Source organism: Nematostella vectensis, chromosome 14, assembly GCF_932526225.1.
Source record: "Nematostella vectensis chromosome 14, jaNemVect1.1, whole genome shotgun sequence".
In the NCBI taxonomy this organism is placed as follows: Eukaryota; Metazoa; Cnidaria; class Anthozoa; order Actiniaria; family Edwardsiidae; genus Nematostella; species Nematostella vectensis.
Genome location: NC_064047.1, coordinates 13,534,083 through 13,559,068, shown reverse-complemented (window position 1 = coordinate 13,559,068; position 24,986 = coordinate 13,534,083). Strand labels below are relative to the sequence as shown.

Below are 24,986 nucleotides of genomic sequence, written 5' to 3'. Positions count from 1 at the left end.
GGTTAAACGCAAAGAGCCAGTTTACATGGAACAGGCGTTAAGGTTAAACATAAACAGTCAGTTTACATGAAACAGGCGTAAAGGTAAAACGCAAACAGTCAGTTTACATGGAACAGGCGTAATGCAGAAACGCAAACAGTTAGTTTACATGGAACAAGCGTAATTGTGAAACGCCGAGAGTCGAACAAGATATCTGAAATATGTTTTAAAGTAAAAATAAAATTCATGAGCCAGTTTACATGGAACAGGCGTAATTGTAAAATGCAAACAGTCAGTTTACATGGAACAGGCGTAATGCTGAAACGCAAACAGTCAGTTTACATGGAACAAGCGTAATTGTGAAACGCCGAGAGTCGAACAAGATATCTGAAATATGTTTTAAAGTAAAAATAAAATTCATGAGCGAGGAAAAGTAAAACTCTTCGATATTTTAGATATCTTTCCGACTTTCGGCTTATAAGTCTCGAGTCTCTGACTTTCGACTCTTGGGAAACGCCAAATTTACAGGGAACAGGCGTAAATGTAGAACGCAAAGAGCCAGTTTACATGGAACAGGCGTAAATGTAGAACGCAAAGAGCCAGTTTACATGGAACAGGCCTAAATGTAGAACGCAAAGAGCCAGTTTACATGGAACAGGCCTAAATGTAGAACGTAGAGAGCCAGTTTACATGGAACAGGCGTAAATGTAGAACGCAAAGAGCCAGTTTAGATGGAACAAGCGTAAAGGTTAAACATAAACAGCCAGTTTACATGGAAAAGGCCTAAAGGTAAAATTCAAACAGCCAGTTTACATGGAGTCGGCGTAAAGGTAAAATGCAAAGAGCCAGTTTACATGGAACAGGCGTAAATGTAGAACGCAAAGAGCCAGTTTAGATGGAACGGGCCTAAATGTAGAACGCAGAGAGACAGTTTACATGGAACAGGCGTAAAGGTAAAACGCAAAAAGTCAGTTTACATGGAACAGGCGTAAAGGTAAAACGCAAAAAGTCAGTTTACATGGAACAGGCGTAAAGGTAAAACGCAAACAGTCATTTTTACATGGAACAGGCGTAAAGGTAAAACGCAAACAGTCAGTTTTCATGGAAAAGGCGTTAAGGTAAAACACAAACAGTCAGTTTACATGGAACAGGCGTAAAGGTTAAACGCAAAGAGCCAGTTTACATGGAACAGGCCTAAATGTAGAACGTAGAGAGCCAGTTTACATGGAACAGGCGTAAATGTAGAACGCAAAGAGCCAGTTTAGATGGAACAGGCCTAAATGTAGAACGCAGAGAGCCAGTTTACATGGAACAGGCGTAAAGGTAAAACGCAAAAAGTCAGTTTACATGGAACAGGCGTAAAGGTAAAACGCAAACAGTCATTTTTACATGGAACAGGCGTAAAGGTAAAACGCAAACAGTCAGTTTTCATGGAAAAGCCGTTAAGGTAAAACACAAACAGTCAGTTTTTATTGAACAGGCGTAAAGGAAAAACGCAAAGAGCCAGTTTACATGGAACAGGCGTAATTGTAAAACGCAAACAGTCAGTTTACATGGAACAGGCGTAAAGGTAAAACACAAACAGTCAGTTTACATGGAACAAGCGTAATTGTGAAACGCCGAAAGTCGAACAAGATATCTGAAATATGTTTTAAAGTAAAAATAAAATTCATGAGCGAGGAAAAGTAAAACTCTTCGATATTTTAGATATCTTTCCGACTTTCGGCCTATAAGTCTCGAGTCTCTGACTTTCGACTCTTGGGAAACGCCAAATTTACATGGAACAGGCGTAAATGTAGAACGCAAAGAGCCAGTTTACATGGAACAGGCCTAAATGTAGAACGCAAAGAGCCAGTTTACATGGAACAGGCCTAAATGTAGAACGTAGAGAGCCAGTTTACATGGAACAGGCGTAAATGTAGAACGCAAAGAGCCAGTTTAGATGGAACAAGCGTAAAGGTTAAACATAAACAGCCAGTTTACATGGAAAAGGCCTAAAGGTAAAATTCAAACAGCCAGTTTACATGGAGTCGGCGTAAAGGTAAAATGCAAAGAGCCAGTTTACATGGAACAGGCGTAAATGTAGAACGCAAACAGTTTACATGGAACACGCCTAAAGGTAAAACGCAAACAGTCAGTTTACATGTAACAGGCGTAAAGGTAAAACGCAAACAGTCATTTTTACATGGAACAGGCGTAAAGGTAAAACGCAAACAGTCAGTTTTCATGGAACAGGCGTTAAGGTGAAACACAAACAGTCAGTTTACATGGAACAGGCGTAAAGGTAAAATGCAAAGAGCCAGTTTACATGGAACAAGAGTAAAGGTTGAACATAAACAGTCAGTTTACATAAAACAGGCTTAAAGGTAAATCGCAAACAGTCAGTTTTTATAGAACAGGCGTAAAGGAAAAACGCAAAGAGCCAGTTTACATGGAACAGGCGTAATTGTAAAATGCAAACAGTCAGTTTACATGGAACAGGCGTAATGCAGAAACGCAAACAGTTAGTTTACATGGAACAAGCGTAATTGTGAAACGCCGAGAGTCGAACAAGATATCTGAAATATGTTTTAAAGTAAAAATAAAATTCATGAGCGAGGAAAAGTAAAACTCTTCGATATTTTAGATATCTTTCCGACTTTCGGCCTATAAGTCTCGAGTCTCTGACTTTCGACTCTTGGGAAACGCCAAATTTACATGGAACAGTCGTAAATGTAGAACGCAAAGAGCCAGTTTACATGGAACTCTTCGATATTTTAGATATCTTTCCGAGTTTCGGCCTATAAGTCTCGAGTCTCTGATTTTCGACTCTTGGAAAACGCCAAATTTACATGGAACAGGCGTAAATATAGAACGCAAAGAGCCAGTTTACATGGAACAGGCCTAAATGTAGAACGCAAAGAGCCAGTTTACATGGAACAGGCGTAAAGATAAAACACAAACAGTCAGTTTACATGGAACAGGCGTAAAGGTTAAACGCAAACAGCCAGTTTACATGGAGTCGGCGTAAAAGTAAAATGCAAAGAGCCAGTTTACATGGAACAGGCGTAAAGGTAAAACGCAAAGAGCAAATTTACATGGAACAGGCGTAAATGTGGAACGCAAAGAGCCAGTTTACATGGAACAGGCCTAAAGGTGAAACGCAAAGAGCCAGTTTACATCGAACAAGCGTAAAGGTTAAACATAAATAGACAGTTTACATGGAACAGGCCTAAAGGTGAAATGCAAACAGCCAGTTTACATGGAGTCGGCGTAAAGGTAAAATGCAAAGAGCCAGTTTACATGGAACAGGCGTAAAGGTAAAACGCAAAGAGCAAATTTACATGGAACAGGCGTAAATGTAGAACGCAAAGAGCCAGTTTACATGGAACAAGCGTAATTCTGAAACGCCGAGAGTCGAACAAGATATCTGAAATATGTTTTAAAGTAAAAATAAAATTCATGAGCGAGGAAAAGTAAAACTCTTCGATATTTTAGATATCTTTCCGACTTTCGGCCTATAAGTCTCGAGTCTCTGACTTTCGACTCTTGGAAAACGCCAAATTTACATGGAACAGGCGTGAATGTAGAACGCAAAGAGCCAGTTTACATGGAACAGGCCTCAATGTAGAACGCAAAGAGCCAGTTTACATGGAACAGGCGTAAAGGTAAAACGAAAACAGTCTGTTTACATGGAACAGGCGTAAAGGTAAAACGCAAACAGTCATTTTTACATGGAACAGGCGTAAAGGTAAAACGCAAACAGTCAGTTTTCATGGAACAGGCGTTAAGGTAAAACACAAACAGTCAGTTTACATGGAACAGGCGTAAAGGTAAAACGCAAAGAGCCAGTTTACATGGAACAGGCGTAAAGGTTAAATATAAACAGTCAGTTTACATGAAACAGGCTTAAAGATAAATCGCAAACAGTCAGTTTTCATGGAACAGGCGTAAAGGAAAAAACGCAAAGAGCCAGTTTACATGGAACAGGCGTAATTGTAAAACGCAAACAGTCAGTTTACATGGAATAGGCGTAATGCTGAAACGCAAGCAGTCAGTTTACATGGAACAAGCGTAATTGTGAAACGCCGAGAGTCGAACAAGATATCTGAAATATGTTTTAAAGTAAAAATAAAATTCATGAGCGAGGAAAAGTAAAACTCTTCGATATTTTAGATATCTTTCCGACTTTCGGCCTATAAGTCTCGAGTCTCTGACTTTCGACTCTTGGAAAACGCCAAATTTACATGGAACAGGCGTAAATATAGAACGCAAAGAGCCAGTTTACATGGAACAGGCCTAAATGTAGAACGCAAAGAGCCAGTTTACATGGAACAGGCGTAAAGATAAAACGCAAACAGTCTGTTTACATGGAACAGGCGTAAAGGTAAAACGCAAACAGTCATTTTTACATGGAACAGGCGTAAAGGTAAAACGCAAACAGTCAGTTTTCATGGAACAGGCGTTAAGGTAAAACGCAAAGAGCCAGTTTACATGGAACAAGCGTAAAGGTTGAACATAAACAGTCAGTTTACATGAAACAGGCTTAAAGGAAAAACGCAAAGAGCCAGTTTACATGGAACAGGCGTAATTGTAAAATGCAAACAGTCAGTTTACATGGTACAGGCGTAATGCTGAAACGCAAACAGTCAGTTTACATGGAACAAGCGTAATTATTGTGAAACGCCGAGAGTCGAACAAGATATCTCAAATATGTTTTAAAGTAAAAATAAAATTCATGAGCGAGGAAAAGTAAAACTCTTCGATATGTTAGATATATTTCCGACTTTCGGCCTATAAGTCTCGAGTCTCTGACTTTCGACTCTTGGGAAACGCCAAATTTACATGGAACAGGCGTAAATGTAGAACGCAAAGAGCCAGTTTACAAGGAACAGGCCTAAATGTTGAACGCAAAGAGCCAGTTTACATGGAACAGGCGTAAAGGTAAAACGCAGACAGTCAGTTTACATGGAACAGGCGTAAAGGTAAAACGCAAACAGTCATTTTTACATGGAACAGGCGTAAAGGTAAAACGCAAACAGTCAGTTTTCATGGAACAGGCGTTAAGGTAAAACACAAACAGTCAGTTTACATGGAACAGGCGTAAAGGTAAAACACCGAGAGTCGAACAAGATATCTGAAATATGTTTTAAAGTAAAAATAAAATTCATGAGCGAGGAAAAGTAAAACTCTTCGATATTTTAGATATCTTTCCGACTTTCGGCCTATAAGTCTCGAGTCTCTGACTTTCGACTCTTGGGAAACGCCAAATTTACATGGAACAGTCGTAAATGTAGAACGCAAAGAGCCAGTTTACATGGAACTCTTCGATATTTTAGATATCTTTCCGACTTTCGGCCTATAAGTCTCGAGTCTCTGACTTTCGACTCTTGGAAAACGCCAAATTTACATGGAACAGGCGTAAATATAGAACGCAAAGAGCCAGTTTACATGGAAAAGGCCTAAATGTAGAACGCAAAGAGCCAGTTTACATGGAACAGGCGTAAAGATAAAACACAAACAGTCAGTTTACATGGAACAGGCGTAAAGGTAAAACGCAAACAGCCAGTTTACATGGAGTCGGCGTAAAAGTAAAATGCAAAGAGCCAGTTTACATGGAACAGGCGTAAAGGTAAAACGCAAAGAGCAAATTTACATGGAACAGGCGTAAATGTGGAACGCAAAGAGCCAGTTTACATGGAACAGGCCTAAAGGTGAAACGCAAAGAGCCAGTTTACATGGAACAAGCGTAAAGGTTAAACATAAACAGACAGTTTACATGGAACAGGCCTAAAGGTGAAATGCAAACAGCCAGTTTACATGGAGTCGGCGTAAAGGTAAAATGCAAAGAGCCAGTTTACATGGAACAGGCGTAAAGGTAAAACGCAAAGAGCAAATTTACATGGAACAGGCGTAAATGTAGAACGCAAAGAGCCAGTTTACATGGAACAAGCGTAATTCTGAAACGCCGAGAGTCGAACAAGATATCTGAAATATGTTTTAAAGTAAAAATAAAATTCATGAGCGAGGAAAAGTAAAACTCTTCGATATTTTAGATATCTTTCCGACTTTCGGCCTATAAGTCTCGAGTCTCTGACTTTCGACTCTTGGGAAACGCCAAATTTACATGGAACAGGCGTGAATGTAGAACGCAAAGAGCCAGTTTACATGGAACAGGCCTCAATGTAGAACGCAAAGAGCCAGTTTACATGGAACAGGCGTAAAGGTAAAACGAAAACAGTCTGTTTACATGGAACAGGCGTAAAGGTAAAACGCAAACAGTCATTTTTACATGGAACAGGCGTAAAGGTAAAACGCAAACAGTCAGTTTTCATGGAACAGGCGTTAAGGTAAAACACAAACAGTCAGTTTACATGGAACAGGCGTAAAGGTAAAACGCAAAGAGCCAGTTTACATGGAACAGGCGTTAAGGTTAAACATAAACAGTCAGTTTACATGAAACAGGCTTAAAGGTAAATCGCAAACAGTCAGTTTTCATGGAACATTCGAAAAGGAAAAAACGCAAAGAGCCAGTTTACATGGAACAGGCGTAATTGTAAAACGCAAACAGTCAGTTTACATGGAACAGGCGTAATGCTGAAACGCAAACAGTCAGTTTACATGGAACAAGCGTAATTGTGAAACTCCGAGAGTCGAACAAGATATCTGAAATATGTTTTAAAGTAAAAATAAAATTCATGAGCGAGGAAAAGTAAAACTCTTCGATATTTTAGATATCATTCCGGCTTTCGGCCTATAAGTCTCGAGTCTCTGACTTTCAACTCTTGGGAAACGCCAAATTTACATGGAACAGGCGTAAATGTAGAACGCAAAGAGCCAGTTTACATGGAACAGGCCTAAATGTAGAACGCAAAGAGCCAGTTTACATGGAACAGGCGTAAAGGTAAAACGCAAACAGTCTGTTTACATGGAACAAGCGTAAAGGTAAAACGCAAACAGTCATTTTTACATGGAACCGGCGTAAAGGTAAAACGCAAAGAGCCAGTTTACATGGAACAGGCGTAAAAATAAAATGCAAACAGTCTGTTTACATGGAACAGGCGTAAAGTTAAAACGGAAACAGTCATTTTTACATGGAACAGGCGTAAAGGTAAAACGCAAACAGTCAGTTTTCATGGAACAGGCGTAATGCAGAAACACAAACAGTCAGTTTACATGGAACAGGCCTAAATGTAGAACGCAAAGAACCAGTTTACATGGAACAGGCGTAAAGGTTAAACATAAACAGTCAGTTTACATGAAACAGGCTTAAAGGTAAATCGCAAACAGTCAGTTTTCATGGAACAGGCGTAAAGGAAAAACGCAAAGAGCCAGTTTACATGGAATAGGCGTAATTGTAAAACGCAAACAGTCAGTTTACATGGAACAGGCGTAATGCTGAAACGCAAACAGTCAGTTTATATGGAACAAGCGTAATTGTGAAAACGATAGAGGAATCTTTCAGCCAGTGATTCATGGTCATCACACACTTTGAAGTAAATAGTTTGAATAATTTAGAATTCAAAATGCTACAAAATGGAAGATGTGACTTTGTGGCGCTATTTACGCACGGCAATACCTTACGGATACATGCATTCGAAGCGAAGATGTCAAGAACAAAAACGGTGTCCGAAGTTTGAACTTTAGTTTTTACTTTATATTTAGATTTGATAATGAAGACACTGGCTATTTCAATGAAGTGGCAATTTTATATTGACTAAATATTACTTAAATATCTTTTTCAGTTAATTCCCCGCCTGTTTTCACCACACTTCCAGTTCAATTCGCATTAGTTGGAGAGATGTTTTCGCTTCAGATTGAAGCTCTGGATCCAGATAACCGTCGCGTTACGTACTCCCTTGCCAACACCGACGCGCAGGGCTACGTGTTCACGCCAGATGGACAACTGAACATCACCATGACAACCTCCGACAGCAAGACGTTCAAATTCGTAGCCACCGATGAGTGCAACGCCAGCGATACAACGACAGTTACTGTAAAGGCGATGGAGTGCCCGTGCCAACACGGGGGAACATGCCATCCCCACCCCTACCACCCACGGGGATCTGGCCAGTACGAGTGCGCCTGCCCTGCGGGATTCAACGGAAGCCGATGTGAAAGTGACATTGATGATTGCCAATCTAGCCTTTGTGTCAACGGTAAGAAGGCGAAAGCCCGTGAAATGATGGCGAGGTGGTAATCTTGTGAATCATTTGTCACCATTACCCCCATTTTTTATGGTACATTTTAGTTACCATGTTTGTATGTAGCACGTTTGCACGATATTAAAATATCACGTTTGCATGAGCGATCATATTTGATCTAGCATGTACTTATTAATAATAAAAAAAACCTTTAATCGAGTAATGTTAGTTAAGTAGTAAATGTAATGGTTTATGTAGTGAAAACATTCAAAACTCACTTTTATTCAACTCCTCTTTCTCCAGGAAATGAAACCTATTTGGTCACGCTTTTCGAGTCTCGCTAGAATAGTTCCATTCTTGTGACCAGAACCGTTCACCAGATTGGCAAAATAGTTATTGAATAATTAATGAAGTTTGAAAGAGCTATTGCCTTTTATCGGGTTTTACCACTGTATGCATTGTTACGCGACCACCGGAACTTAATCGGCGATTGGCAATTGGCGACTCTCAGCCGTCAATCAAATGGAGCCGGTACCTGAAACGGAAAGCCGCCATTACTGATAGAAATGGTTCGAAGTTACCCACTTGCTCTTCGTTGGAGAGTTATTTACTTGCTCGTTCAGGATGGCTTAACAACACGAAAATCGCAGATGTATTGAAAGTTAGCAAAACGTTTGTGAAGAAAATAAAGCGCTTATATTTGCACAGTGGCTCGATCGAGTAGCGCAAACGGCGTGGAAAAACAAGAAAGCTAGCCCGGAGGGGGTGGGTACTCCCTTATATTTGTTATACGGGTATGTGCCGCCCTTTAGGGTAGGGTGTTTGGGCTCTTGAGGTCTACGATAGGGTATCTTTTTTTCGCTTTTTGCTTGTTTTCTTGTTAGGTCTCTGGTAGAGTGGACAATGTTGTCAGTATGGCTGACCAATACACACATTGCCGCATTAAGCGAAAAAGACAATTTATTTAAACATTTGATTGACAGTGAATTTCCGCTTTAATCACGACTTATTGGGTATAACTTTGAGCGGTAGGGTATGTAATTTTAGCCGTAGGTGTTTGGTAGGGTATAAAAACCGAGGATTTTGGGTCTCTGATAGGGTCAGGTTTTGGAGACCTAGGCGGCACTTTCCTACCCAAAAATAAGTGGAGTACCCCCAAAAACTCAATTCATTCAGCCATCTTTTGAGTTTATAACTCCGACGCGAAAAGTGTTTTGACAGCTACAAGCCGAAAAAAATCATCAAACTGCGTTCCTCCTTCACTATCAAATACTTAAGGTCTTGGGATCATCCCAAATCTGATTCTCCTCCACCTCAGCGAGCTGAACCTCCGCCACACAACTTCTTCGCTGCAACTCGCTTCCATTTCTACTAAAGAAGGCCTGACTTCGCCAATCGCCGATCGACTTCAGGTGGTCGCGTAGTAATGCTTACAGTGGTAAGAGGGGTATGTAGGAATTTGATGGACAAAGTTAAGGTGCTAGGGATGAAATTTCAATAACCCGAACACCCAGTAACCCGAACACTCAATAACCCGAACACCCAGTAACCCGAATCCTCAATAACGCGAACACCCAGTAACCCGAACCCTCAATAACTCGAAAACCCAGTAACCCGAACCTCAATAACCCGAACACCCAGTAACCCGAACACCAAGTAACCCGAACCCTCAATAACCCGAACACACAGTAACCCGAACCCTCAATAACCCGAACACTCAGTAACCCGAACCCTCAATAACCGAACACTCAGTAACCCGAATCCTTAATAACTCGAACATCCATTAACCCGAAAACTCAATAACTCGAACACCCTGTAACCCGAACCCTCAATAACCCGAGCACCCAGTAACCCGAACCCTCAATAACTCGAACACCCAGTAACCCGAATACCCAGAAACCCGAACCCACGGTAACAAGAACACTCTGTTATTCGAACATCTCCTTCATTCGAACAACACCCCGATAACCCAATGTTTCCACATTTCTTTTGGAGGATCCGTTATCGGGGCTCGACAATTGTTGTTGAAATTTTGATCATTCATTCTCAGGAACATGTATCGATGGAATAAACAACTACACTTGCCGATGTCACGTGGGCTATAAAGGCGCCCTATGTGATGAGAAAGAGCGCATTTGTGGCGAAGACACGTGTTACCCAGGAGTTAAGTGCAGAGAAATCCCGGATGGTGTGTTGTGTCGATCGTGTCCTGACGGTCTTATTGGCGACGGGAAGACGTGTATAGGTACCAAGGCTAAGTTAAACGGCGTATATATAGATATCTGATCCATTTTATTAAGTAATTAATATCTATTACTGCTTAATTACTTTTTTGTACAGCCCCTGTAACAACAACTCGACCACAGAGCACACAAGACCGTGACCACACGAATGGTAATGACCGTCCGTTTTCTTGTCCTTCTGTCTGTCTGTCTCGTATATTCGAGGGCGAGTTATCCTTTAGTATCTGCTATAATGTTAGTCCTGATTGATATTTAAGCTCAAGAGAGTACACCATCTGGTCCTACGACACAAACTCCTACCGATACTCTTCCAGGCATGGGTAAGTCTCATTGTCATTCATCAATATAGACCAAAATGTCAAAACCAAAAATATCTACCATAAAAGTTTAATAACAAAAAAAGACCCCATATTGTACCGGTATGACTATCATCATCTCGAAATGAAATCCTTTTCTAGACCACTTTTCACACGTTATATTAACATAAATAAGTTTGGACGTAAAACTTTCGTAAAAGTCTCCTTTTCCAATACCGCAAAGTTGCTTTGTGATATTACCACCCTAAAATTGGTTTACCCCAAAATCATCTCTTAAACGAATCCAGGAACCGTTTGGCTTAATGCCCAAATTAGCCGATTCAAGGTAAACAACCTAAAATGACATAAGGTGTTAAAATTTACGGAGAATAACTTGCCTACACTCGAGCAAAGTGCAACAGGTGCAAGCGAAGGATTTTATGAGTTATAATAACTCATTGTAATGTCACGGGGGTTCGCGACAACGTAGACCAGATAACAGCGTAGATTGGTACTTGCTTTATTTCGTCAGTCCTGGTTCCTCCGGGTCGTCTGCTCTGATTCTACCTATCTCTGCCTCCCTTTTTATACGTGCACTTCCTATTGAACCGTATAGCTGTGACTATAGCTGACTATTCTATGCCATCTTTGTTATAGCTGTGACTATAGCTGACTATTCTATGCCGTGCTTGATATAGCTGTGACTATAGCTGACTATTCTATGCTGTGGTCGTTATAGCTGTGACTATGGCTGACTATTCTATGCTGTGCTTGTTATAGCTGTGACTATAGCTGACTATTCTATGCTGTGCTGGTTATAGCTATGACTATAGCTGACTATTCTATGCTGTGCTTGTTATAGCTGTGACTATAGCTGACTATTCTATGCTGTGCTTGTTATAGCTGTGACTATAGCTGACTATTCTATGCTGTGCTTGTTATAGCTGTGACTATAGCTGACTATTCTATGCTGTGCTTGTTATAGCTGTGACTATAGCTGACTATTCTATGCTGTGCTTGTTATAGCTGTGACTATAGCTGACTATTCTATGCCGTGCTTGTTATAGCTGTGACTATAGCTGACTATTCTATGCCATGCTGGTTATAGCTGTGACTATAGCTGACTATTCTATGCCATGCTGGTTATAGCTGTGACTATAGCTAACTATTCTATGCTGTGCTTGTTATAGCTGTGACTATAGCTGACTATTCTATGCCGTGCTTGTTATAGCTGTGACTATAGCTGACTATTCTATGCTGTGCTTGTTATAGCTGTGACTATAGCTGACTATTCTATGCCATGCTGGTTATAGCTGTGACTATAGCTGACTATTCTATGCTGTGCTTGTTATAGCTATGACTATAGCTGACTATTCTATGCCGTGCTTGTTATAGCTGTGACTATAGCTGACTATTCTATGCCGTGCTTGTTATAGCTTTGACTATAGCTGACTATTCTATGCTGTGCTGGTTATAGCTGTGACTATAACTGACTAATCTATGCTGTGCTTGTTATAGCTGTGACTATAGCTGACTATCCTATGCCGTGCTTGTTATAGCTGTGACTATAGCTGACTATTCTATGCCGTGCTTGTTATAGCTGTGACTATAGCTGACTATTCTATGCCGTGCTTGTTATAGCTTTGACTATAGCTGACTATTCTATGCTGTGCTTGTTTTAGCTGTGACTATAGCTGACTATTCTATGCCGTGCTTGTTATAGCTGTGACTATAGCTGACTATTCTATGCTGTGCTGGTTATAGCTGTGACTATAGCTGACTATTCTATGCTGTGCTGGTTATAGCTGTGACTATAGCTGACTATTCTATGCTGTGCTTGTTATAGCTGTGACTATAGCTGACTATTCTATGCCGTGCTTGTTATAGCTGTGAATATAACTGACTAATCTATGCCGTGCTTGTTATAGCTGTGACTATAGCTGACTATTTCAAAGTAATTTTCTTTGTGCCGGAAAAGGTGAAAGCCGGTCCCTTTGCGAAAAGGACGGGTGTTGGAAAATATAATTTAGGAAGATGAAAGGATCTCTTTGATGTAAGCAGATGCTTGGATGTTTTTCCTTTTGTTGGGAAAGTGCTTACGCGGCATTCCTTTGAGCTCTCAATAGAAATTATTATGTCAGTCACTTGACAATAGTTGCGTGACAGTAACATCGAAACAATTTATTATTTTATTCCAGGTAAAAAGCCAGCCAAGCAGGCCTCAGGCATTGTTACCATAGTAACCATAGTTTCTGCTTGCTCCGCGGGTGGCCTCATAATCATCGGTCTCATCTCCTGGCGCGTGCGCAAATACATGGAAAACAGAAAACGGATTCATTCCACCGAAGGTATCAAGGCTGATGATGCGGATCACTGCTATGACAACCCCATTGAAATGACACCGAGGGCGGCAGACTCGGATCACACTTACGAAGAGGTGGGCCAATCATCTACATACGAGTCCCTGAAGCCTGTCGCGGGCCCCCCACATGATGCTGCCAAACAAAAAGATTATGTGCATGCGCAAAGCAACGCATATCAGGAGCTTGAGAAGCGCCCTGCGGCGAATTATCAAGATCTGGTCCACTGGAAGTGCTGAACACAAAACTGGCATACTGAACACTGAACACAGCTATTCAAACCGCCACACTGAACACAGCTATAACCAACACAGCATAGAATAGTCAGCTATAGTCACAGCTATAACCAGCATGGCATAGAATAGTCAGCTATAGTCACAGCTATAACAAGCACGGCATAGAATAGTCAGCTATAGTCACAGCTATAACAAGCACGAAATAGAATAGTCAGCTATAGTCACAGCTATAACAAGCATGGCATAGAATAGTCAGCTATAGTCACAGCTATAACAAGCACGAAATAGAATAGTCAGCTAGAAGTCACAGCTATAACAAGCACGGCATATAATAGTCAGCTATAGTCACAGCTATAACAAGCACAGCATAGAATAGTCAGCTATAGTCACAGCTATAACAAGCACGGCATAGAATAGTCAGCTATAGTCACAGCTATATTAAGCACAGCATAGAATAGTCAGCTATAGTCACAGCTATAACAAGCACAGCATAGAATAGTCAGGTATAGTCACAGCTATAACAAGCACGGCATAGAATAGTCAGCTATAGTCACAGCTATAACAAGCACGGCATAGAATAGTCAGCTATAGTCACAGCTATAACATGCACGGCATAGAATAGTCAGCTATAGTCACAGCTATAACCAACACAGCATAGAATAGTCAGCTATAGTCACAGCTATATCAAGCACGGCATAGAATAGTCAGCTATAGTCACAGCTATAACAAGCACGGCATAGAATAGTCAGCGATAGTCACAGCTATAACAAGCACGGCATAGAATAGTCAGCTATAGTCACAGCTATAACCAGCACAGCATAGAATAGTCAGCTATAGTCACAGCTATAACAAACACAGCATAGAATAGTCAGCTATAGTCACAGCTATAACAAGCACAGCATAGAATAGTCAGGTATAGTCATAGCTATATCAAGAACAGCATAGAAGGGTCAGCTATAGTCATATAGCTATAAAAAGCACAGCATAGAATAGTCTTATGGTTCTGACTTGACTTCTGATTTTTCAGATGCATATCGTACGTAGCCATAGTTTTTTTTTTTTTTTTTACTAAGAGCTTATCGCAGTCCGTGAACATTTCGGGGCCGAATCCCGCCGATCCGCGAATCTATTCACCCTCCCCCCCTGATTATGGATTGATAAGGCTGCGTATTTATGGTTAGTTAGTGAGCATTATTTTTTAGCAGCCGCCAAGGTCTGTATAAACATTTTAACTTTCTCATTATTCAGTCTTAGGTGAGTGTTGTCCAGTAATGGATTTATTAACCATGAAATAGTGTGAACACGTGTGCGTGTGGATGTAATTCTGATTTAGATTAGGGCATTTTTTCAATAAAAGAGAAAAAGGACTTTTAGTACAATCGATGATTTTGTCAAAGAGCCCCACACATATTGCCCCCCTACCCCCCAACCCCCCTCCTACGCATACAGTGCAAGCCTGGGTTTAGGACAAATTCCATGTGTCAAGAACTTCCCCGGATATCAAGGGTATCCTCCTGTCGCCCCCTACCCCCTCCGACGCTGTGGGTTCGTCTTATCGCCCCTTGTTCTTCCCTCCCGCACCCTACCCCCTCCGACGCCGTGGGTTCGTCTTATCGCTCCTTGCTCTTCACTCCCGCACCCTACCTCCCCCGACGCCGTGGATTTGTCTTATCGCTCCTTGCTCTTCCCTCCCGCACCCTACCCCCCTCCGACGCCGTGGGTTCGCCTTATCGCTCCTTGCTCTTTCCTCCCGCACCCTACCACCTCCGACGCCGTGGGTTCGTCTTATTGCTCCTTGCTCTTCACTCCCGCACCCTACCGACGCCGTGGATTTGTCTTATCGCTCCTTGCTCTTCACTCCCGCACTCTACCCCCTCCGACGCCGTGGGTTCGTCTTATCGCTCCTTGATCTTCCTTCCCGCACCCTACCCCCTCCGACGCCATGGGTTCGTCTTATCGCTCCTTTATCTTTCCTCCCGCACCCTACCCCCTCCGACGCCGTGGGTTCGTCTTATCGCTCCTTGCTCTTCCCTCCCGCACCCTACCCCCTCCGACGCCGTGGGTTCGTCTAATCGCTCCTTGCTCTTCACTCCCGCACCCTACCCCCTCCGACGCCTTGGGTTCGTCTTATCGCTCCTTGCTCTTCCCTCCCGCACCCTACCCCCCTCCGACGCCGTGGGTTCGTCTTATCGCTCCTTGCTTTTTCCTCCCGCACCCTACCCTCTCCGACGCCGTGGGTTCGTCTTATCGCTCTTTGCTCTTCACTCCCGCACCCTACCTTCTCCGACGCCGTGGATTTGTCTTATCGCTCCTTGCTTTTTCCTTCCGCACCCTATCCCATCCGACGCCGTGTGTTCCTCAAATCGGTTTTTGCTCTTCCCTCCCCGTTCGTCTTATTACTCTTTATTCTTGCATTTTTCTGATGCACCAGATCTTAGATTTGGAATCCTTCGTTGAAATTACCACAATATTATCGTAACTATGTTAAAAGATATTAAAATAAATCCCCTTTCTTAGTCTGTGCTAACTTCTCTCTATGCTAAGAGCATTTTTATGAAAAATCGGTCTTTGTAGCGTGAAGATATTGGTCTGTTTTCTTTTTTTTTTTTGGAATTTTCAAAATAGAACTCCTAAATAAGAGTTAGGCAAAAAACATTTGAATCTGTGTGGGTGTGAATGCTAGCTTAGGCAAATACCTTAAAGAGACTTTATAAAAACTGCTGGAACATTGGTGCTCTATACATTGTAAAAATTTTAACAGCTTCTTGTTCTATATTGCGCGAAAAAAAACGCAGAATAAGCAAAGAATCATCAAAAGATGAACAAAATTTTGAGCAGAGTTTTATTAGGGTAATTTACAGAGCAGTGCCAAGCTTATCGCTTGACACCCACACGCGGCTTGGCAGCCACCTGCTTGACATTCTTCTGAGCCTTCTGTCGTTGGGCAGCGGGTTGGGCAGTTATTGGCTGCAAAGGAGTCAAAAGGTTTATAAATACAACAGGACCCCAAAAGCAAGCATACATACCTAAATCTGTCCCTTTTTTGCGGTATATTAAAGTTTTAGTAGAACTTTTACTAGAGAATGTACGTACGGAGGTTTCTTGTATTAATATCCTCAATAAAAACGTATCCTGCAATCAACAACAAAAAAATGGAACACTTGGCTGAGTTACACATTCCCTCCTTCTCCCCCATCTAATACTGGTTAAAAGTGTTTCTTTAGCTTTAAATGCAAATGCAGTCAGATGATCAAGTACATATGCTCCAATATTCAGGAGGCGAGAGGGGTTCAACTTAGTTTGACCTAGATTGTAGAACCATCTTTTCACAGGTGAAAATAGTGCTTGTGTTTGAATGTTTAATTCTCAGAACATCATGTCTTCATCAATGAGTAACCCTCAAACAATGTAGGTAATGATAATTCATCACAGAAACAGTACACTGACAAACATATGCACAAGATCGGGTCTAAAGCAGGTGTGAAGTGTAGGGGTATATATAGGGTACACAGATTTGGGTGTGTACCAAGGGTGCAAAGCTATGGGGTGTATACAGGATAGACAGATTTGGGTGTGTACCAAGGGTGCAAAGCTATGGGGTGTATACAGGGTAGACAGCTTTGGGTGTTTACCAAGGGTGCAAAGCTATGGGGTGTATACAGGGTAGACAGCTTTGGGTGTGTACCAAGGGTGCAAAGCTATGGTGTGTATACAGGTTAGACAGATTTGGGTGTGTACCAAGGGTGTAAAGCTATGGGGTGTATACTGGGTAGACAGCTTTGGGTGTGTACCAAGGGTGCAAAGCTATGGGGTGTATACAGGTTAGACAGATTTGGGTGTGTACCAAGGGTGCAAAGCTATGGGGTGTATACAGGTTAGACAGATTTGGGTGTGTACCAAGGGTGCATAGCTATGGGGTGTATACTGGGTAGACAGCTTTGGGTGTGTACCAAGGGTGCAAAGCTATGGGGTGTATACAGGTTAGACAGATTTGGGTGTGTACCAAGGGTGTAAAGCTATGGGGTGTATACTGGGTAGACAGCTTTGGGAGTGTACCAAGGGTGCAAAGCTATGGGGTGTATACAGGGTAGACAGATTTGGGTGTGTACCAAGGGTGCAAAGCTATGGTGTGTATACAGGGTAGACAGATTTGGGTGTGTACCAAGGGTGCAAAGCTATGGTGTGTATACAGGGTAGACAGATTTGGGTGTGTACCAAGGGTGCAAAGCTATGGGGTGTATACAGGGTAGACAGATTTGGGTGTGGAAGCACGGGTGGCCTAGTGTGTTAGCGCGTCGGCCTCTCACCGCTGTGGCCCAGGTTCGAATCCTGGCTCAAACTGGGGATTTTTTCCGGGTTCCTGCCTTGAATCGAATTTGTCACAAGTGAGTTGAAGTTATTCTCCCGTGTTTCCAGTCTTCTCGGATAAGGACACTAAACCGGAGGTCCCGTCTCTTCAAGCTGCACTACATTAACCTGAACCGAAGGGACGTAAAAGAACCACTGGGGACGCAATAAAGCCTCTGGCAGTGACCACCCCCAGTGACAGTGCTTACTTACCGAGGAATCGGTCTCCTAGTATTAGCGAAAGCTACCTATAGGAGTAATAATAAATCAATGTACCAATTCAGGCTCAAGGGGCTTGTGTAGGGCCTGTCCAAGCATCACGCGACCGCTCTGACCTCTGGGGGATCTGTGTCTCGTAATGCGCCTGAGTCCAATTTCAACTGAGCTAAATAATCAAGTCTAGGAAGACTAGAAAATATTGAGCCTTATCTGAGATGCAGAATTCTTCGCGATCAAAGTCACCGCTGTTTGCTTCTGTTTTGTTTAGTTCCGTATGTGACTGCTGAGCTCGCCTTGCGTGACAGGGGGCGGTCTGAGTGACTGCGTGGGGGGACTAGGGTCTAGATTCCTTTGCGTCTTTCCCGAAGGGTTGATCAGACGCTTCCATTGTTAAGTTGAGATTCGTCTGAGAAGATTTCGACAAGAAACAGGTATTTATATCGCGTTCTCCCACCCTATTTTAGCTATTAGCTGTTCCTTTATTTGTAAGGCGTCCAAAAGTGGATCTATTCATTTGTCTTCGGCTTGATAAAGCTGAAGAGGTGACATGAAATGAGTTTCACTTCCGCTTTCGATTCGATTTACAAAACATTCGAGGAATGCGAAATGTTTATGTTTAACCTACTTTTTTCCCAAAGAAAAAAAGTAGGTTAATTGTAAACTAGACGCTCATTTGAGCGTAAAGTCGGGCTAGTTGGCTAGTAGGAATACATCATGCACGAAATGGCAAATTCGACTGTCGTTTGCGCCGATTGATTGGCGTGTGCATTTGTGTCTTCCAGTTCCTTGGTACTTTTTCTTCCGACTTGCTTTATACTTTATTGAAGCAGGGACGTAAGTCGTCGCTAACTTCGTCAGTTCGCGATTCAGCCGCCTTTTTCCCGAGAATTTCTTTACTCATCGTCTATCACTTATAGACCATTAGTAACTCAGCCAATCGGAATGCATTATTTGTGATAGACCTCTAGTTGGTGTATTCTAAAAGCGTTGGGTCCATAGCCAATAAACTGAAAAATACACAAAATCCGTGAGGCCTTTTTTTCGCGCACAGTTTGTGACACTCGGCGAGAGAAAGACATGTTAATTACCAAACATTCCACTGTTTGGAGGACAGCTTTTCTCCTCCCATTTAGGGTGATTCATGGTTCAATATGAAAAAAAAGGTTCAACTCATTAGGGAAGGTCCCTAATGTGTGTTACACTCTCCTCCCCCCCCCTCCCCCCCCCCCCCCCCCCCCCGGGTGCTGAAAATTGTCAACAAGATCGTTCACTGCGCTCACTCGTTAAATATTGTTTCCACCACTTGGAAATAAACTTAATATCTTCGCTTCACCTAGTCATAAGGTAGAATATATGTCCAACAGTTGCAGAATTGGTATAGTATACCTTATTTTTCTTTATTTTCGGGTCACCTTAATTTTAAGATTTTAACAATTTCGTGAAAATAAAGTGACGCGAAAGTTTAGTTTCATGAAAATTGGGATGCTTTAAATTTTAATAAGCTCACTCTGTTACAGTTCTGAACATGTAAGGACATTTAAATTCCAATTGTTTTGTTTGATTTTTGCACCAAAATCGCGAAAATAATACAATAAAATAAACATCTAATTCCTACCCCAAAACTGCTTTGTATGAAAGCCGAGAAGGGCCATCAGATTCCAGAGATAATAATTTCAGAGATGATAATTTCAGAGATGTTAACTTCAGAGATGATAATTTCAGAGATGATAATTTCAGAGATGTTAACTTCAGAAATGATAATTTCAGAGATAATAATTTCAGAGATGGTAATTTCAGAGATGATAATTTCAGAGATGCTAATTTCAGAGATAATAGTTTCGGCCAGGTCTCTAAGCCTTTAGGCACGTGCATCGATCAGGGCAACAACATGGAAGGCGAAGTGGACAAGGAGGTGAGTATCCCGTATTCTTTGCTTCTTTTTTAGGCCTAACCAGCTGCTTATGCCAGGGGCAGCAGATTGTTTTTTTACTGAAGAGACATTTGATAAAAGAACACTTTGTTGACATTAGAGTCAGGGAATTATATTAGTCTCTGGATACACGAACATTGACTAATACATGCGAGAAATACTAAGTCACTCCCATGAGAATAGAGATTTACAAATCCCTGAAATATATTCTGAAATATATTTAAACCTTTACAAACCCTCTTTTAACACATGTTCTATTATAATAGCTTGTTCAACTCTTGGACTTAAACAGTCTTGGCGATTTGAAGGCAACATTTGTTAAAAACAAGGTATAGTTAATGTACTATTTTCTGTGTTGTAGACTATGATATTATCTTGTTAGAACTATAGATAAAAACATTGAATTTTGCAATCCCTACTTTTATTCATTCTGACTCCCGTTCATTGAAAATGATATAACCAGTGTCAAATAACCTGAACCTGAAACTGCATAACCACAGAGCTAACCTATAGCCATCACAACTATAGTTATCATTTTTCTCCTACAAATAATTTATGATTGAGTGCAATTTCGCCCACAATCCACTTCCTATAATCACAACTTATTGCCCCCTCTCTATAAAAGTAGACAGGTGTGATCATCCTATGTTTTAGGGTATAGAATTCTACAAAGTACTATATCCCTTAGGGGGTGTTCAAATGTTTTCTGCCTTATCATATGCTAATAGCAACTGGGCATGAAAGGCAGTGACAATTCTGGAAAACTAAAAATGTGTTGCTTTCAGTGCATAGTCAGAAATTGCTTTGACCACACCCAATGTGCTATCATAGGGTTGAAATTGTTTTTTTTTGTATGGTGAGACTCCATCCCTCCCCCAACCCTTGGTTCTTGCCACACCTCCCCCTTCTGCTCCATGAACAATACAGTGTCAACTTACTCCATTGATGCTTTGTTATGAATCATCACCTTAGAACTTATATATTCTTTATAGGTCTATACTACAAAGGCACTGACCCATTTGACTGAATCGCAGTACGATAAAATGGGAATAGCTATTGGCCAAGTTGCCACAATAAAAAGTGTGCTGGCAGAAAAATCATCAGCAGCACCTGAAGCTTGTGAGTATTAGTCCCAAACAATCACTAGTATGTATGACAAACCAGTGTGTTATATCATATATATCTTGGTTGCTACACTTCAATGTATACAAACTATCTAATAAGCAATTCTCAGCAATACACTGGACACCGGGAGTACTCAGCCATTGTTTGTGTATAGGGGTAATCTCATACGGGTGCCGCAAAGGGTTTCTACAAAATATCTCAGAACAATAGACCATTCTTTTTTTATAACAGGGGATGGCTGGCTGGTGGAGGCGGGGGGGGGGGGGGGGGGGGGGTGGCTGGTAAGATCTTCCATACAACCAAATAAAATCCCCTGACCCTCTTTTAAGTATAATAAAAATATCATATCCTTGAATATCCCAATCTAGCTTAATCTGGTGAAGTTTACTTTGCAAGATGTCTCAGTATGGCGGTATGTTTTTTGGTATGTTTTTCGTCTGGTGGTATGTTTTTCAGGTGCTATGGGGCTTGCAGTAATAATGGGTTATACACAGATAACAGTGTTTACTTACCTCTTACTTACCTTTGTCACCTTTGTCATTTTTATGGTAACCAATTATGGCATTCAATGTATATGTTTGGAAGCGGCTCATGCATTGAAAGTATTGAGTAGAAAAACATTTAGCACAAAACAAGTCAATGTCAATTAACCGAATCAAGCCTCCTTGAACTGTATAACAAATTTGTGATAGGCTGCATGTTAAGCATCACTTGGAAAACTGGGTCCTCATGTAACTCATGTAAATGTTGTGGGTGTGTTTGGGGGAGGTGCCCCCCTGCTCCTTCCCATCCACCAGTTGTATCCAGACCTTGCACTCATTATGTATTCAGTGAGAATAGAAAAAGACTTCAACGGATTTCTTTATCTAATAATTTTTATAATTACATTATACATTACATTCTAAACTACATAATTACACATTACATTCTAAACTTTACAGCGACAAACATAACCGATGCGTTGGGACTGCGGCCCCTAGCACTTCTTTGTCTTATGACCAGATGCTTAAACCTTAACATTTTGCTTTTAAATGATTCCTTTTTTTTCAGGTTCCAGAGAAGAGAGAATCCATACCCTTATGAAAAAGATCAGAGAGATAGGAAAGGAAAAAGAGGGGAAAGCCAGCAATGTACCCGCTAATCGTTTAACAAAGTCCAAAAAAGAAGCGACTTATCGAGACATAGTGCTTCGAGTAGGGTGGCTCCACAGACGAAATGAGAACTGTGCTTATAAACAAGTCCGTCTTGGTGAAGCGAGTGTACGAAAACTGTCATTTAAACAGGGAGAAAACATTACCCCCGCTATTTTACTCGAAAAAGCAGCACGCCTGTTTTTTTTCTGGTGGCCGCTCAAAAGTTGGACCTCTCCAGGAGGTGAATATGCTCCTTAGAACTTTTTCACAAGATACAATTACAACGTTTACTACGTTAGACGGCCACCCATGCACGTACTTAACGTACTTAAAGGAACATGGGCTGTTTGCGTCTAGAGTGACATTCTACCTGATGACAACAATGAAGAATTCTAATGTCAATTGGTCAGGTCAAGTAATAGATACCAAGACTAGCATGCAATCAACAAGTGACAAGGTTAAATGGAATACCTCAAGCGCGATTCGTACAAATGAAGGTAGTAAGCTGGCGACTGAGGACTCTGAGAAGTTGTTTGTTGTCAAAGTCATGATGTGCCAACAGATAATGCCTTAGAAATCCAGTATGAGGAAGTCAAGGAGTCATCTTTTTCTGAGGTGATCATTAGAACTGTGTCTAACAACATCAAACAATGTTATGAGCTACAATCACTGACAGATCCTTTCATACAGGATACCCCAATAAAAGGAATACTGCCCCCTTCAGCATGGGCCCTATACAGTACGGGGGATATACAAAGGCGGTGATTGCTTCTTGAATGTAGTAGTTGAGCCATTCAGCGACGATCAACCCGAGACTCGCTTCGAGTTTCCCCAGGCAAGTGGCGATCTAGAGAACATCATAGTACACCAACCATCCAATTTGTGGGGCTACGATGGCACGAGGTTAACAGTTGCTGTGGTTGCCTCGTGTCACGGGAAAGCCGGTGCCTCATACAGGTGGTACAAGGATGGGCAACTCTACAAGCAAGGCGCCCCCCTTTGCAGCATTCCAATTGATACCCCTGGAACCTACACTGTAGAAGTTCAACATGGTGAAGAAATGGGTGTTTCTGAGCCGTTTGTAGTAGCACCTATTCTGCCATCAGCTAGCTCCACATCGTATGCTTCAAAGGCACCTCACCAAACACTTCCTGTCATCGAGAAAAGCGAAGTAACATTCTCCGCCAGAGATGTCATTGGACGGGGAGCTTTCGGGACGGTGTACAAAGCTACTCCAGTGGCTGTCAAGGTAATACGAGTAAGAAACGCCAGAAGTGTGTCATCGGAGCTTGAAAATGAAGTGTCTGTTCACTGTCTCGTAAGGTACCCTAACATAATTCAGCTAATGTGGGTATCTTTCCTCAAGAATTCAGTCTACATCATATCAGAATTAATCGATGGCAAGAATCTTGACGACATCTTATTTGAAGAAACAGACGCCGACGAGTCGATCGCTTTGAACATGCAGGACAAGTTCTTCGTGAGTAGGCAACTCTGTCAAGCTGTTGCGTATCTACACAACCTTAAACCTCAGGTTTTGCACAAAGACATCAAGCCGGCGAATGTCCTCGTTGCAAACGTCGGACTGGTAAAAAAAACTGTGTGACATGGGCTTATCGAAGTTGAAAAATAGCCAAACTCTCACCCATACCGCAGCTGCATGCCCAGGTACTCCGTATTATCTATCACCAGAATGCTTGCTCAACCGCAACAGCGCGAGTGCGTCTAGCGATGTGTGGTCACTGGCGTGTACACTAATCGAGCTTTTTACGGGCAAATACTTCTGGGCGGGAGAACTCGGAGAAGTGGGCGCCAATGACCAGGTAACAGCCTTAAGGGTGTACTGACATCTGTTGCTAAGGAAAATTGAATATAGCATAAAAGCATTGTAGAAAGTCATAAGGGACTGATATTTGCCAAGTTGACCAACAAAAGTGTGCTGACTATTATAATGACGTCACTCCGTGACCTTATAATGTGACGTCATAGATAAAGATAAAAGCAAATATTCAAAGTAATTTTGCTCGAAAACAAATATTGAATACGTTTCATGAATCTTGAGGGATGGGTGCATTAAGCCAAGCATGCGTTTTAGAAATGATTGAGTAATTGTTTTTTTTTATAATTTTTCAAAGGTCCTGAAATCCAGATTATTTGATATATTTTTGGTTTCTGTTCGATTAACGCTAAATCCATGCTTGGCTATATGAAGGAGGTTTTAATAAAAAAGAATACAGAAAAATATTGAGTTTTGAAATAATTTGGCGACAAAAAAACTTTTTTTTTTCAGAAAACGCAGAGCCCGAAGTGAAACAAAGCCCGCGCAATAGTGTTTCGTGGTATTTACACTTCAAAGGAACGATATCCGTCATGTCGTGATGGAAATTGAAAAAGTATTTTAAAATTATGATACAGCGCGCGCTACTTTGAAATAAGATTTTCAGTGCATGCGCGAGCGTTCAACCGCTGTTTGCAGCCCGCGCAGGTAGTGAAAATTGAAAACTTTGGCTTCAAAAAGGTTGGCTTGAATAAATCTCCGCTGAATCTTCGTTTTTACAAAATATGTAAAAATCATCACCCGAAAAGGCTGATATCAACTTTAAGCCAATTTTGGGGAAATTGAAACGCAAATTTTTGTTTCTTTTACTTCAGGAAAGCTTGTGAATGACGAATTCCGTGTAATGCGCGCACTCAACGCCACCAGCGTAGCAACGTCGTTACTGAGCAACACTAATGTCAGTACACCCTTAAAGACCCTCATGTCTAGGAGAACCTACCCAAATGCCTCGGCAAACTTTCTCAACAGACGTGAATGCCCAGCTTCTTTCAGTGCTAAGGAAGTGCCTGAGTTACACGGTGGCGGACCGACCAACTGCGGCGGACATTCTTGCCCACCTATGATTTCCAACCCACAGACTACCATGTCCAGTAGTGGCAAGATGTTGGATCACATTTCTGACAAGAACACGGTTGCGTTCATATGTTATGTTGTTTT

The 24,986-nt window shown here is 41.7% G+C and overlaps 3 protein-coding genes and 1 long non-coding RNA gene across 8 annotated transcripts in view; 3 read left to right on the top strand and 1 right to left on the bottom strand.

The window, feature by feature from the left end:
* The window catches only part of LOC5501806 (von Willebrand factor D and EGF domain-containing protein), a 125,575-nt gene that overhangs the window by 37,752 nt on the left and 62,837 nt on the right, over positions 1 to 24,986 (top strand). For 3 of the 5 annotated variants that reach the window (XM_048721320.1, XM_048721321.1, XM_048721323.1), the window contains 5 exons: positions 7,704 to 8,117; positions 10,153 to 10,347; positions 10,443 to 10,496; positions 10,603 to 10,665; positions 12,840 to 13,422. The exons of 1 other annotated variant lie outside the window; for it this stretch is intronic. In XM_048721320.1, coding sequence (XP_048577277.1) covers positions 7,704 to 8,117; positions 10,153 to 10,347; positions 10,443 to 10,496; positions 10,603 to 10,665; positions 12,840 to 13,240 — 1,127 coding nt within the window. In that variant the 3' untranslated portion in view covers positions 13,241 to 13,422. Of the gene's footprint in view, positions 1 to 7,703; positions 8,118 to 10,152; positions 10,361 to 10,442; positions 10,497 to 10,602; positions 10,666 to 12,839; positions 13,423 to 24,986 lie in introns of those variants that run through there. One more of the 5 variants, XR_007306408.1, reaches the window with a different exon arrangement.
* Positions 1 to 24,986, top strand: part of LOC5500596 — an 89,223-nt gene that overhangs the window by 51,524 nt on the left and 12,713 nt on the right. The window lies entirely within an intron of this gene.
* Positions 16,063 to 24,986, bottom strand: part of LOC116611553 — a 29,449-nt gene continuing 20,525 nt past the window's right edge. Inside the window, exon 2 of the long non-coding RNA XR_007306418.1 lies at positions 16,063 to 16,204. This is a non-coding gene — a long non-coding RNA (uncharacterized LOC116611553). The remainder of the gene's footprint in view (positions 16,205 to 24,986) is intronic.
* LOC5500166 (tripartite motif-containing protein 45) overlaps positions 18,153 to 24,986 on the top strand; it is a 46,059-nt gene continuing 39,225 nt past the window's right edge. The window contains exon 1 of the mRNA XM_048721328.1: positions 18,153 to 18,234. The gene's annotated coding sequence lies outside the window, so the exon portion shown is untranslated. The remainder of the gene's footprint in view (positions 18,235 to 24,986) is intronic.